At 43.2% G+C, this 13,528-nt stretch overlaps 1 protein-coding gene across 1 annotated transcript in view; it reads left to right on the forward strand.

The window, feature by feature from the left end:
- The window catches only part of SPTLC1 (serine palmitoyltransferase long chain base subunit 1), a 65,435-nt gene that overhangs the window by 21,559 nt on the left and 30,348 nt on the right, over positions 1–13,528 (forward strand). Inside the window, exons 6-7 of the mRNA XM_040416939.1 lie at positions 7,969–8,101; positions 11,934–12,063. Of these exons, the coding sequence (XP_040272873.1) occupies positions 7,969–8,101; positions 11,934–12,063 (263 nt within the window). The remainder of the gene's footprint in view (positions 1–7,968; positions 8,102–11,933; positions 12,064–13,528) is intronic.

Raw genomic sequence — 13,528 nt, forward strand, 5'->3', positions numbered from 1 at the left:
TGGTGGGGGAGAACAGAACATGGCAGCTGTGGGACAGCTTCTGGGGAGATATTCTGTGCTTTATTGTGGTATTTGGTTCTGAGGGATGGTATTCTGTGCTGCAATATGGTATTACTGACCCTGCCAACTTGTATTGGCCCCATCTACTTGTGTTGCCCCCACCTTCCCTCAATTTAGATCCCTCTATAACATTGGGGCCACTTTTATTTATTTATTTTTTCCAGGGCCACCTTAAATTCCCAATCTGCCCCTGCATGTATGCATTCAGTCTAAAATGTGTCATATGGCTAAAGTTAGCCTTTAAAGGGCTTCTGTCACCCCCAAAACACTTTTTTTTTTTTTTTTTGGGGGCTTGTTAAAATCCTTATTTAACGACTATTCCCTATATAGGGCTCTTACCTTTTGGCTGTGGCTTCTTTTCCTTAAAAATCGATCTTTTAAAATATGCAAATCACTTCACTACCAACAAGTAGGGCGTCTACTTGCTGGTAGTCACTGCAAAAAACCGCCCCCCTCCTCCAGTTGATTGACAGGGCCAGGGAGCGCTCTCCTCCTCCGGCTGGCCCTGTCAGCATTTCAAATCCCGCGCCTGTCTTCATTCGGCGCAGGCGCAATGAGAGGAGGACGCTCGCCTCCTCAGCACTCCCTCAGTGCGCCGGTGACGTCATCGGCGCAGGCGCACTGAGGGAGTACTGAGGAGGCGAGCGTCCTCCTCTCAGTGTGCCTGTGCCGAATGAAGACAGGCGCGGGATTTGAAATGCTGACAGGGCCAGCCGGAGGAGGAGAGCGCTCGCTGTCCCTGTCAATCAACAGGAGGAGGTGGCGGTTTTTTATAGGGAATAGTCGTTAAATAAAGATTTTAACAAGCCCCCCCCCAAAAAAAATGTGTGCCCTTTAACCCCTTAGTGACCAGCCTGTTTTTGTCCTCTGACCAAGTGTTTTTCTTTCTTTTTTCATTGTTGCGTTCCAAGAGCTATAATCTTTTTTTTATTTTTCCCTCTATATAGCGATTTTGGGGTACACATAACTTTCTGATTAACTTTTATTAAAGGGAACCTGTCACCTGGATTTTGTGTATAGAGCTGAGGACATGGGCGGCTAGATGGCTGCTAGCACATCCGCAATACCCAGTCCCCATAGCTCTGTGTGCTTTTATTGTGTAAAAAAAACTATTTGATACATATGCAAATTAACCTGAGATGAGTCCTGTCCCTGACTCATCTCACATACAGGACTCATCCCAGGTTAATTTGCATATGTATCAAATCTGTTTTTTCACACAATAAAAGCACACAGAGCTATGGGGACTGAATATTGCGGATGTGCTAGAGGCCATCTAGCAGCCCATATCCTCAGCTCTATACACAAAATCCCGATGACAGGTTCCCTTTAACTCTTTCTGGGACGGAGATGGGAAAAACGGCAATTCTGCCACTGCGTTTTTACGTTTTAAATTTTAGCGGCGTTCATTTTTCGGTATAAATAACATAATATCTTTATTCTTTGGGTCAGTACGATTACAGTGATACCAAATGCATATATTTATTTTTTTACGTTTTATTCCTTTTTTTCAATGAAACCCCTTTTTTTAAAAGGGGGAAAAAAAGTTTTTTGCATCCCAAGACCCATAACTTTTTTATATTTCTTTCTATAGAGTTGTGTAAGGGCTTGATTTTTGCAGGACAACTTGTATTTTTCATTGGTATCATTTTGGAGTAAATGACACTTTTTGATCTTGTTATTAATTTTTTAAAAAATTTTGTATGGGATAATTTATGTGATGTTTATGTAGTCTGGGTCGTTACGGGCGCAGCAATACCAAATATATGGGGGAGATTTTTTTATTTTTTTATTTTTTTCATTGAAAAGCATATTTTCATATTTTTTTAAAGGAATTTTTTTAAATTTTATTATTTAATGTCTTTTTTTTTTTTTTTTATATAACCACTTAGTCCCACAAGGGGATTATAACAGACAGTATTTTGGTTGCTTCTAAAATGCAATGCACTATCCCTATAGTGCATTGCATTTTAATAGCAATGCTATTCTCACATTGACCAGCAGGAAATTACTCAAGGCTGGTCTGGGGCCTAAATGAGACCCCAGCCAGCATTCACACACATCGGCACCCCGTGATCACATTTGCGAGGTGCCGTTGGGAGACAGAGGGAGTCCACTCCCTCTGTCAGCTCTTTACATGCGGCGGGCGCCATTGCCATGTGAGAGTCGGGCCCCTGCTCCCCGCTGCATGCAGGGACCCGTGGAGCGCTTAGACTGAGCAGCTTTTTTTACGGCAGCCCAGCTTAAGGCCCCTTAGTGACCGCCGTAAAAACATGTATGGGTGGTCACTAAGGGGTTAAAGGAGTTTACAGCCTCTTCTTGCAATTAAGCTGGTTTGGCTTCTCTCACCTCCATACATATGTATCATTAATATTAATTTATACTAGTGTCCATCTTGCTTCTAAGTTTAAATTTTTCTGGTCTGTGATACCTCTCTTTCCAGTTAGAGGGCAGTCTTTACCCATTTTTCTGTGGGAACAACCTCATTTTAAATAGTTTACAAATTCTCACAAAGTTAACTGATCAGCTATAATTTCACTAAATAATGTGACTTAATTACACTGCAATGTTACATAGATGATATTTAGCATCTCATAGTACAGAGAGTAATGTGAGAGCGTATTACTTACATTGTGCAATGGTATATTGGTTGAACCGTACTAGTGGTCCGTTGGACACTGTATTATAGAAGTGTCCCTCCATAGAAGCTCTGCTTCTAGGGGAGGATGAATCCCATCACTGTTTCATTTTTCATTCTTCTGATCCATGAAACAGGAAAAAAAAAAAAAGATTATGCATATTTGGCATTCGTCGTTCGAGCCATTTCCTTCTAAGATCCGTTTTTATTTTTTAGATGGGGGGGGAGTAGTGCATGCAGGGGAATACTTTAGTTTTGTTTTTTTTAACTTTAACTGCAACTTTTAGCCCCCTTAAGGGTCCATTCACACATCCGCAAAATGGGTCCGCATCCGTTCCGCAATTTTGCGGAACAGGTGCGTACCAATTCATTTTCAATTGGGCTGGAATGTGCTGTCCGCATCCGCACTTTCGGATCCGCAAAAAAATAGAACATGTCCTATTCTTTTCCGCAATTGCGGACAAGAAAAGGCATTTTCTATGAGAGTGCCGGCGATGTGCGGTCCGCAAAATGCAGAACTCACATTGCCGGTGGCTGTGTTTTGCGGATTCGCTAAACACGTACAGACGTGTGAATGGACCCTAAGGGAACCTGGGGTCTTTTGATCCCTTATCCCATTTGTTACAGTGAATAGGATTTCGACACAGGGAGCCTACCATGGCAGGTCTGGGAAGCATTAGCAGCGATAGTAACCAATCTGGGACTCTGATCAGAAGCGAGCCGCTTCCCTCTGCCTTACCTCACAGATGTGGCGATCACTGTTGATCGTGGCATCTGAGGGGTAAAATGTGATAATGGAAATGGAACGGATCCGTTTTGCAGTCTATAGATTTCTATTATGACGGAATGAATAAAGGCATTCCGTTATGCATTCCATCATAGAATTGCGTTATGGTCCATGGTAACGGAATCCATAACGCAATTCTGCTTTTACCACCAAACGAAAGGTGAGCGAATCTCATAACATGAAATTCGCTTATCTCTACTTTAGAGTTCTGAGAACAGCCAAACAAGTGTACATCTTGGGAGTCGTAGTTTTACCACAGCTGGAGTGTCGGAGGTTAGAGTCACAGTCCTATACAGAAATTGCTATATTACAGTGCTGCCACCTGCTGGCCTGAATTTTAATATACAAGTAATGGAGCCTGGAAACCTAGTACAGGCTCATTACGTGCATAGAACGCTTTCCCTGATCTCTGATTCCCTATTCCCTCGGATGCCGTGGTCACATTTGACCATGGTATCTGAGGGGTTAAATGGCTGTGGTCGGCATTACCGCCGATTGCGGACATTAGCTGCAGGTGTCTTCTGTATGAAACTGGAGGCACCCGCTAGCTATGGCGCTCGCAGTGGACCGGGCGCCATTTTTAAACACCCGTATTTCACATACAAACAATAAAACTTAAAAATAAGGATCATTCTAACTTGGTGGTATTAGGCCCCTTTCACACGGGCGAGTATTCCGCGCGGATGCGATGCGTGAGGTGAACGCATTGCACTTGCACTGAATACCAACCCATTCATTTCTATGGGGCTGTTCACATGAGCGGTGATTTTCACGCATCACTTGTGCGTTGTGTGAAAATCGCAGCATGCTCTATATTCTGCGTTTTTTCACGCAACACAGGCCCCATAGAAGTGAATGGGGTTGCGTGAAAATCACAAGCATCCGCAAGCAAGTGCGGATGCGGTGCGATTTTCACGCATGGTTGCTAGGTGACAGTCTATTCACTGTATTATTTTCCCTTATAACATGGTTATAAGGGAAAATAATAGCATTCTGAATACAGAATGCTTAGTAGGTGATCAATTGAGGGTTAAAAAAATAAAATAAAAATTAACTCACCTTCTCCTCTTGTTCGCGTAGTTCCCGGTCTCTTCTTTACTTCTTTAATGATGAGCTGTGGGCTAAAGGACCTTTGGTGACGTCAGATCACATGCTCCAATCACATGGTCCATTACCGTGGTGATGGACCATGTGATTGGAGCATGTGATCTGACGTCACCACAGGTCCTAGCCGGTAGTTCATCTTTTAAGAAGTAAAGAAGAGACCGGGAACTACGCGAACAAGAGGAGAAGGTGAGTTAATTTTATTTATTTTTTTAACCCTCAATTGATCACCTACTAAGCATTCTGTATTCAGAATGCTATTTTCCCTTATAACCATGTTATAAGGGAAAATAATAACATCTACACTACAACTAACCCAAGCCCGAACTTCTGTGAAGAAGTTCAGGTTTGGGTACCAAACATGCACGATTTTTCTCACGCGAGTGCAAAACGCATTACAATGTTTTGCACTCTCGTGGAAAAATCACGGGTGTTCCTGCAACGCACCCGCACATTTTCCCGCAACGCCCGTGTGAAAGAGGCCTTATACCTACTATAAATGAAAAAATAGAAGCTCTTTGCGCACATTTTTGATCAAACGTGTGTTGGGCCCATCTACCAGGTATCAAGGTGGCTTCTGCAGATGGGCCCCTAACACTAACAGAACTGCCTCTCCTGGGCTTGACTACGCCTACAATAATCAGGGCAGTGTAGGAACCAGCTACATATATACTCTGCTCCGAAGCAGAGTATATACTCAAGCCCAGGAGAGGCAGTTCTGTTAGGCCTCTTTCACATGGCCGTTGCGAGAAAAGGTGCGGGTGCGTTGCGGGAACATGCACGGTTTTTCAGCGCGAGTGCAAAACATTGTAATGCGTTTTGCACTCGCGTGAGAAAAATCGTGCATGTTTGGTACCCAAACTTCCTCACAGAAGTTCGGGCTTGGGATCGGTGTTCTGTAGATTGCTATTATTTTCCCTTATAACATGGTTATAAGGGAAAATAATAGCAATCTACAGAACACCGATCCCAAGCCCGAACTTCTGTGAAGAAGTTCGGGTTTGGGTACCAAACATGCGCGATTTTTCTCACGAGTGCAAAACGCATTACAATGTTTCCATCCCGATCGTCTCCTAGCAACCGTGCGTGAAAATCGGACCGCATCTGCACTTGCTTGCGGATGCTTGCGATTTTCACGCAGCCCCATTCACTGCTATAGGGCCTGCGTTGCGTGAAAAACGCACAAAATAGAGCTTGCTGCGATTTTCATGCAACGCACAAGTGAAATAAATGGGTCCTGATTCAGTGCCAGTGCAATGCGTTCACTCACGCATTGCACCCGCGCGGAAAACTCGCCCGCGTGAAAGGGGCCTTAGTGTTAGGCACCCATCTGCAGAAGCCACCTTGACACCAGTAGATGGGCCCGACACACGTTTGATCACAAATGTGTGCAAAGAGCTTCTATTTTTTCATTTATAGTAGGCATAATACCACTTTAAGTTAGAATGATCCTTATTTCTCAGTTTTATTGTTTGTATGTGAAATATTGTGCTGCCATACCTTTTTTTTTTTTTGTTTGCTTCGTGCATTTTAGTTTTATGGATATGCATCTGCGATTATGAATGTGCTAGTCTAAATTTTCTTGTAGTAATCAACATCTGCCACATGTACAGCGTGTGTCTAGAAGGGGTTAATACTTCTTCCTCTGCTAACTTGTGTTTAAAGGGGTTATCCCACAAAAAAGTATTCTAAGTTTTTCAAACTGCAGCCTGTATCTGAATACTTTTGTAAATGTATTTAATTACATTTTTTATATCTATATAGAGCCACCTGCTTTTTTCTGTCCCTTTCCTTATTTTTTTCTGTCCTCCTTAACATTGCTGAAATGCTTTGTTTCATTCTTCAACTGCTACGAGCTGTATCTACTGTTAGAAGCTGTGACAGTTACAGAAAGGACGCACTCTCTGAGCTCCAAGCTTGAAATAAATCTAGCAAAGGTTGGAGAAGTGCATGGATAGAGCTCCGGCTTCATGTGAGGTACAGGGCTGGTTCTAGCTTTAGTAAGTTATTGTCATGTACAGGGCCGTCTCTAGGCCGCGATAAAGTCTCAGTGGGCCCCCTTACACAGTGACTCTCCGAGTACAGATAATATAGTAGATATCACCTGCAGTCCTATGTAAAACCACAGATAACACTAGTGCTGATAATGTGGTAGTGTTACCTACATCCTTAGTTTGCCTCCCAGTGTCTCTCCCACGGACTCCATGCTGGCGGCGCTGCCTCCTCTTCCTTCTTCTTCTTGCCCCGCACAGAATGTCCTGATGCAGCTGTGTCAAGGCATAGGAACACTGTGGGCATGGTGATGGTCACACACAGGGACACACACACACAGGGACAGACACATACATATGGACAGACACCTGTGCGATGGTGCGATTGTCAACCAACTTCTATCTAATGTATGTGGCCACTTTTAGCTATGCTCTAACCTTTTGTTACCTTCTAATATGACTCCCACTGATTCTCAGTACTGAGGGGACATGGACTGGGGTTTAATAAGAAATTATCAAGATGTACCAGAAGGTGGTCTAAACTGTAACCCATTAGGCACTGGCTAGACTGTGGTATAGAGTCTAAGCAATGCCTTAGACACATACACACACGGAAAGACAGACAGCTAGGCATCACCACATTCCAGCCAGGCTCCTGTCTGTAAAGGAACACAGCTCTCTGCTCCTTCGGCTCCTCCCCCACTGGTCACATGGCGGATGACATCAGAAAGGTCCTTTAGCCCGGTAGGAAACTCCACCTACCCTGTTCTGAGTCCTGGGGTCGCCCACCCCAGCAGTGCACATGGCAAAAATTGTCTCCATTGCTGTGGTAAGCTGCCCTTGAATTCAGAACAGGCAGTTTAATGAAGACGAGGACACATTTGCAGGAGTGAGCGGGCGCAGTGGGCCTTGGCACTTGTCTGGGTGTGCCGGGTGCTGATGCCGGCCCTGGTCATGTACTATATGATGTCTGATTTTCATTTTTTAAATTAATCATGGAATAACCCCTTTAAGGAATGAACCCCAACAGTCTGTGTAGTCATGAACTCTGGTAAGCTAGAAGACTTGCACTTTGCTTAATAATGGTTGGTTTTGGTCATGCACGGGAACTTTTCTCCTTTTTGGTTTGTTTGCTCTTGTATAAAACTGTAGACAGGGTAGTGGCTAGGAAGACATCAAATCTCTTACGTGCAGTGGTTTGTGAGATTGGCGTCCAAATGTTTGCTCTCAATCAAAGGGAAGATTCTGTATACACCCATTTCAAAGCTGCTTCATCAGACTTGTTTAGTCCAGGTAGCTTTATAGAAGACCAACAGATGTTTGCCACATTTTTCTGTTGAAGAAGCAGCTGACCACAGTGCTTAACCCCTTCACAACCTTTCTTGCAGATGTACATTTGGAGCTAGAAGAAAGACTTGCTAAGTTCATGAGGACAGAAGAAGCAATCATCTATTCTTACGGATTTGCCACCATTGCAAGTGCTATTCCAGCTTACTCAAAACGTGGAGACATAGTATTTGTGTAAGTAGAGTGTCTTTGTGGTCTTTTATAGCTGTTCTACGTTTTACAATAATTTGATAATAGTACTTTATACGTTAAAAAAAAAAAAGTATTGTTATAGCTCATTTTAGCTCTGGAATATTTCCTGTGCTGTATATAAAGACTGAAATGGCTTTGGGCAACCACTTCGATGATGTGGGCCTTAGTCATGGAAGTAGGTTTTTAGATACCCACTGCTAAAAGTCCCTTCAATCTTCAGATTACCCATTAATATGAATGAGTGTTCTTGTTATGCTTTTCTTATAACGAGCATCCCTGTAATCCTGTAGCTAGCAGGGTCCCCCTTTATCCATGGCTGAACAAAACATCTAACATAGCGTTGTCTTACAGCGCTCAGACCCTTAAAAGGGGGTTGTCTCATGATAGACATTGGTGGCGGATCGCTGGGATCATCAAGCCACTCAATAGTTCCATCAAAGGGAATCTGTCACTTGGTTTTACCCTTATAAACTACTCCCACCATGCATACCTTTACAGACGTGTGGACGCTTGAGGCCTATGCAGCACTTTACATAACTTGGTAGAAATGGTCTGTAGGAGTAAAACTTGGCTACAGGTTCTCTTTAATTTCTGTGAGTAGTGGTTGCTTAGCTGTGGTCAAATTTGTGGATGAGAATGGGGACTCATTCTGTGTAACACTGGAGGTCTACAAGCCACAAGAGTAATCTATTGTCTGACCTCAATATCTTCAAGAGTGGACATAGTGACAGAAATCAGTCAGGTGCCCAGGTGAGAATGGTAAAAGCTGGTAGACACCCTGGTTTTCTTTTTACTGTCTGCCTTGTTCCTGTTAGTATTATGTTTAGTGTTTGATTTACTGCTCCTGGAAGGATGGTATCACTGGGTGATCTGACTGATGGTGCTAACCTGCATTTTCACTTTGTAACTCAATACGTTTTCTCCTCTTTGCTAAATCATTTGGAGAGATCACGATTGCTCTTACGACATTTAATGCATCTTAAAGGATCATTTGAAGACTTCTGTGTTCCTCATCAGTATACTTCCAGACAATCCAAGTGATGTCATACTACTTTTTTTTAAATACAGTTGGTAATAAAATTCTAGGAATAGTGCCTTTCATTCCTTATTTCACTGCTATTAGAATATGTACAGTAATATGCGTACTTTGTATAATATTCAGTAGTTCTGTATTGTATGTGCATATTTATATATGTTCAGGTATAGCTATAAATATGTAATACACCCAAAGCCCCATTGATTTTCCATCCATACTCCATTATCACATGGCACACAGTCAAATCATTGCAGTCCACATAGCTGTAAAGTTGTGTTTGAAAAGAGCAGAGTTCAATGGGAAATACATTAAGTACGGTAAATGACCAGATATATTCGGACTCTGACTGTATAGAAAATGGATAGTTCTTGTTCCAGGATGGTGAGTGTAATCTATAGATAGAAAAGTCCATGCTCACAAAAAGTACTTAGGAGTCATGGTTGTAATGCAAAGGCATCAGCTATTTCAAATACACAACATACCCAGACAAAACCAAAGTCATGGTCCTTTGCGTGTTGCCCAAATGGTGGAACCCATATTTAATAGGCTTGGGCAGCAGGAACTGCTTGCAACCGGAACTACTTAGCATGGGACCCCTTGTGCTTGCTAGTGCCCACCTCATGCTGATTATTCCTATATAGCGCTTCAATTTGAACGCTGTTCACAGAAGCTGGTAAGCTTGGTGCCGCCACATCCCACTGGACATCCCTGTACAGCTCTTCCATGTGGGCGCTGAATGCAGATGGGTGTTACCAGTTGGGGGCGGTGTCCCTGCACAGTCTGAAACTATCCAGTCATTTCTCCCAGGGTCACACCCAGCTGAACCTTTAGGCCTCTTTCACACGAGCGTGTCCGGATGCGTTGCGGCAAGCCCGCGCGAGTAGGTACCCAATTGCAGTCAGTTTTGACTGATTGCGTTCCGTTGTTCAGTTTTTATCGCGCGGGTGCAATGTGTTTTGCACGCGCGTGATAAAAAACTGAATGTGGTACCCAGAAACAAACTTCTTCACAGAAGTTCAGGTTTGGGTTCAAGGTTGTGTAGATTGTATTATTTCCCCTTATAACATGGTTATAAGGGGAAATAATAGCATTCTGAATGCAGAATGCATAGTACAATAGGGCTGGAGGGGTTAAAAAACATTATAATTTAGCTCACCTTAATCCACTTGTTCGTGCAGCCGGCATCTCTTCTGTCTTCTTCTTTGAGGAATAGGACCCTTGATGACGTCACTGCGCTCATCACATGGTCCATCACAGGATCTTTTACCATGGTGATGGCTCATGTGACGGACCATGTGATGAGCGTAGTGACGTCATCAAAGGTTTCATTCCTCAAAGATGAAGACAGAAGAGATGCCGGCTGCGCGAACAAGTAGATTAAGGTGAGTTAAATTCTTTTTTTTTTTTTTTTTTTTTTTTTTTTTTTAACCCCTCCAGCCCTATTGTACTATGTATTCTGTATTCAGAATGCTATTATTTTCCCTTATAACCATGTTATAAAGGAAAATAATAAAGATCGGGTCCCCATCCCGATCGTCTCCTAGCAACCGTGCGTGAAAATCGCACCGCATCCGCACTTGCTTGCGGATGCTTGTGATTTTCATGCAGCCCCATTCACTTCTATGGGGCCTGCGTTGCGTGAAAAACGCACAATATAGAACATGCTGCGATTTTCACGTAACGCAAAAGTGATGCGTGAAAATCACCGCTCATGTGCACAGCCCCATAGAAATGAATGGGTCCGGATTCAGTGCAGGTGCAATGCGTTCACCTCACCCATTGCACCCGCGTGGAAATCTCGCCGGTGTGAAAGAGGCCTTATTGCTAACTTCTAGTCATTCATTCATGACCAGTTAAAGGTCCTTTTACAGATTTTGCATCAGGGCCCTATAGTTTGTTTCTCCGTTGTTGGTTTTTGGAGACTATATCCATTTAAATACAGATGCTGTGATGTTCATGGAATAAATGCAAAAGGGAAAAAAAATCCTAAGACTTTCACAAGAACTTGGTGGGGGTCAAGATAATTTGCTTGAACATAAAGTACGTTTCTCCAGTACTAAAGTGTTGCTGTGATGGACAAGGCTGAAGGGTGTCTGTCGCACGGTTAATGTTGAAGATCTGCTCGTTGCGTTTTTTGAAGATTTGTTTGAAGTCGATTCTACAAGTTCCTTTTCTCTGGAGTCAGGGTTGTAATTGTGCTGACTTTTCCCTTTGGTATTTCATGTTGGACAGACGGCTGGCTGTCTATGTCAGCATGTACTTGAGGTCATTGCTCAGAGCCTGCCTCCTCTTCCTCACGCTCCCTTCTCCCACTCTACCCCTTTAGAACTCATGTGCAGCTGTGTTGCTCTGGGGCAAAGTTATTATTTTATTTATACATGACTAAAACCATGTGTGCAGATCCGTTCAGCCTAAACCCCCAAATATATTTTAATATAGACTGATACTTATCCAGTGCAGAGAGAGAAGTGAATCAGGGGGAGCCGTAAGCTGCCAAAAAACGTTATATTCTAAAGCTTTAATATAGAGGTTTATTGGACTAGAAGAAGCGCAAGTTCCAGGTGTAAGTTTGGATCTCTGTGTTTTCAGATCACTTTGCACTTTTGTTTCTGACATCACCATTAGCATTGTTTATTGTAGGTTATACGAGGCTTGATTAATGAGTGACCTGATGAAAGTTACACAGGGGCAGTACTACGTTAGGATTTAAATGCATGGCAAGGTTGGGAAACCGTGGTACGGCCTAATCGTTAACAGCGTTCTGCTTTCTGTTCCCAGGGATGAAGCTGCATGTTTCGCCATTCAGAAGGGGCTACAAGCATCAAGAAGCAACATCAAGTACTTCAGACATAATGATATGTGTGACTTGGAGCGATTGTTAAAGGAACAGGAAGTAGAAGATCAAAAGGTGAATAATTCATTGAAATGAGCAACGATAAGTAGATCTGCTTGTGCTGCAATGTTTGTGTAATCATCCAAATGAATGAAAAAAACCTATTCCAATAAGTATTTCCCAATGGATAAGGGCCAACTTATTGGTCGAGGTCCCACCAATGAGACTCTGACAGATGCCAAGAACAGGGAGCCTCTCCCCCGTCCTGATTGAGTGGTAGCTCGCGCATGCGCCCTGCTGCTCCATTTATGCTCAGTGGGACTGCCAGAGGTAACTGAGTGCTGTACTCGGCTGTTTCTGGCAGTCCCATAGAAATGACACAGTATTAAGGGGTGAAATGCTGTTTATTTGACCCAAAGGATTAGCATGCGGCAAATTTACAGTACCAGCAGAGTGGATAAAATTTTAAGAAATGTCATCCACATGGTAAAAAAAAATAAAAATTGCAACCTAATTTAGTAAAATGCCAGTAGCAAAAAACATTTGTGTGGCCTGCATTTCTGATTTCCCATAGACCTTCTGGAACTAGTGCTTTTTACCGCAAATATCGCAACAAAAACCTGACTAATTATACCTTACAGCGCACCCTATGTGTCTAGATATGTTTAGCGCTTATTAGCATAGGTATTGACAGCAAAAATACTATGTTTGTCTGAAATCCATGACCTATAATGATAATAGCAAGCTGCTCTAAATAACTGAAAATAACGTTACCAATACTGTGGTCCACAATGTTGTGTTGTACATGGACATGTAAGGGCTCTTTCGCATGAGCGAGTTTTCCATTCGGATGCGATGTGTACCACACGCATTGCATCTTGACTGAATCCTGACCCATTTGTTTTCAATGAGTTTGTCACATGAGTGTTGTTTTTCACACATAGTCTCTGTTCTATAGTCTACTTTTTTCACACAGTCCTGGCTCCATAAAAGTGAATGGTGCTGAGGATAGGTCATCAACATTATTTCCAGGATAACCCCTTTAAATATGGTGCCTGGTTAGTTGGTGCCAAAGCCCCGGGTGCCTGCTGTTTTAACCCCTTAGAGACCCATGACGTACCGGTACGGCATGGTTCCCGAATCCTTAAGGACCCATGACGTACCGGTACATCATGTATAGTTCCGATCACCACCGCCCAGCAGGCGGTGATCGGAACCCGGTGCCTGCTCAAATCATTGAGCAGGCACCTCGGCTAAATGCGCGGGGGGGGGGGGGGAGACCCGATGGCATGGAAGGCAGCGCGATGCCTTCCTGAAGCATCGCGCTGCCTTCCGGTGAAGAGCCTGTGAGATCCAGCCCCCTGGATCTCACAGGCCGGAAGCTGTATGAGTAATACACACAGTATTACTCATACAGCCAATGCATTCCAATACAGAAGTATTGGAATGCATTGTAAAGGATTAGACCCCCAAAAGTTGAAGTCCCAAAGTGGAACAAAAAAAAAAGAAAAAAAAAAGTTTAAAAAATAAAGTTTCCCCC

Source organism: Bufo bufo, chromosome 2 (genome assembly GCF_905171765.1).
Source record: "Bufo bufo chromosome 2, aBufBuf1.1, whole genome shotgun sequence".
Taxonomy (NCBI): Eukaryota; Metazoa; Chordata; class Amphibia; order Anura; family Bufonidae; genus Bufo; species Bufo bufo.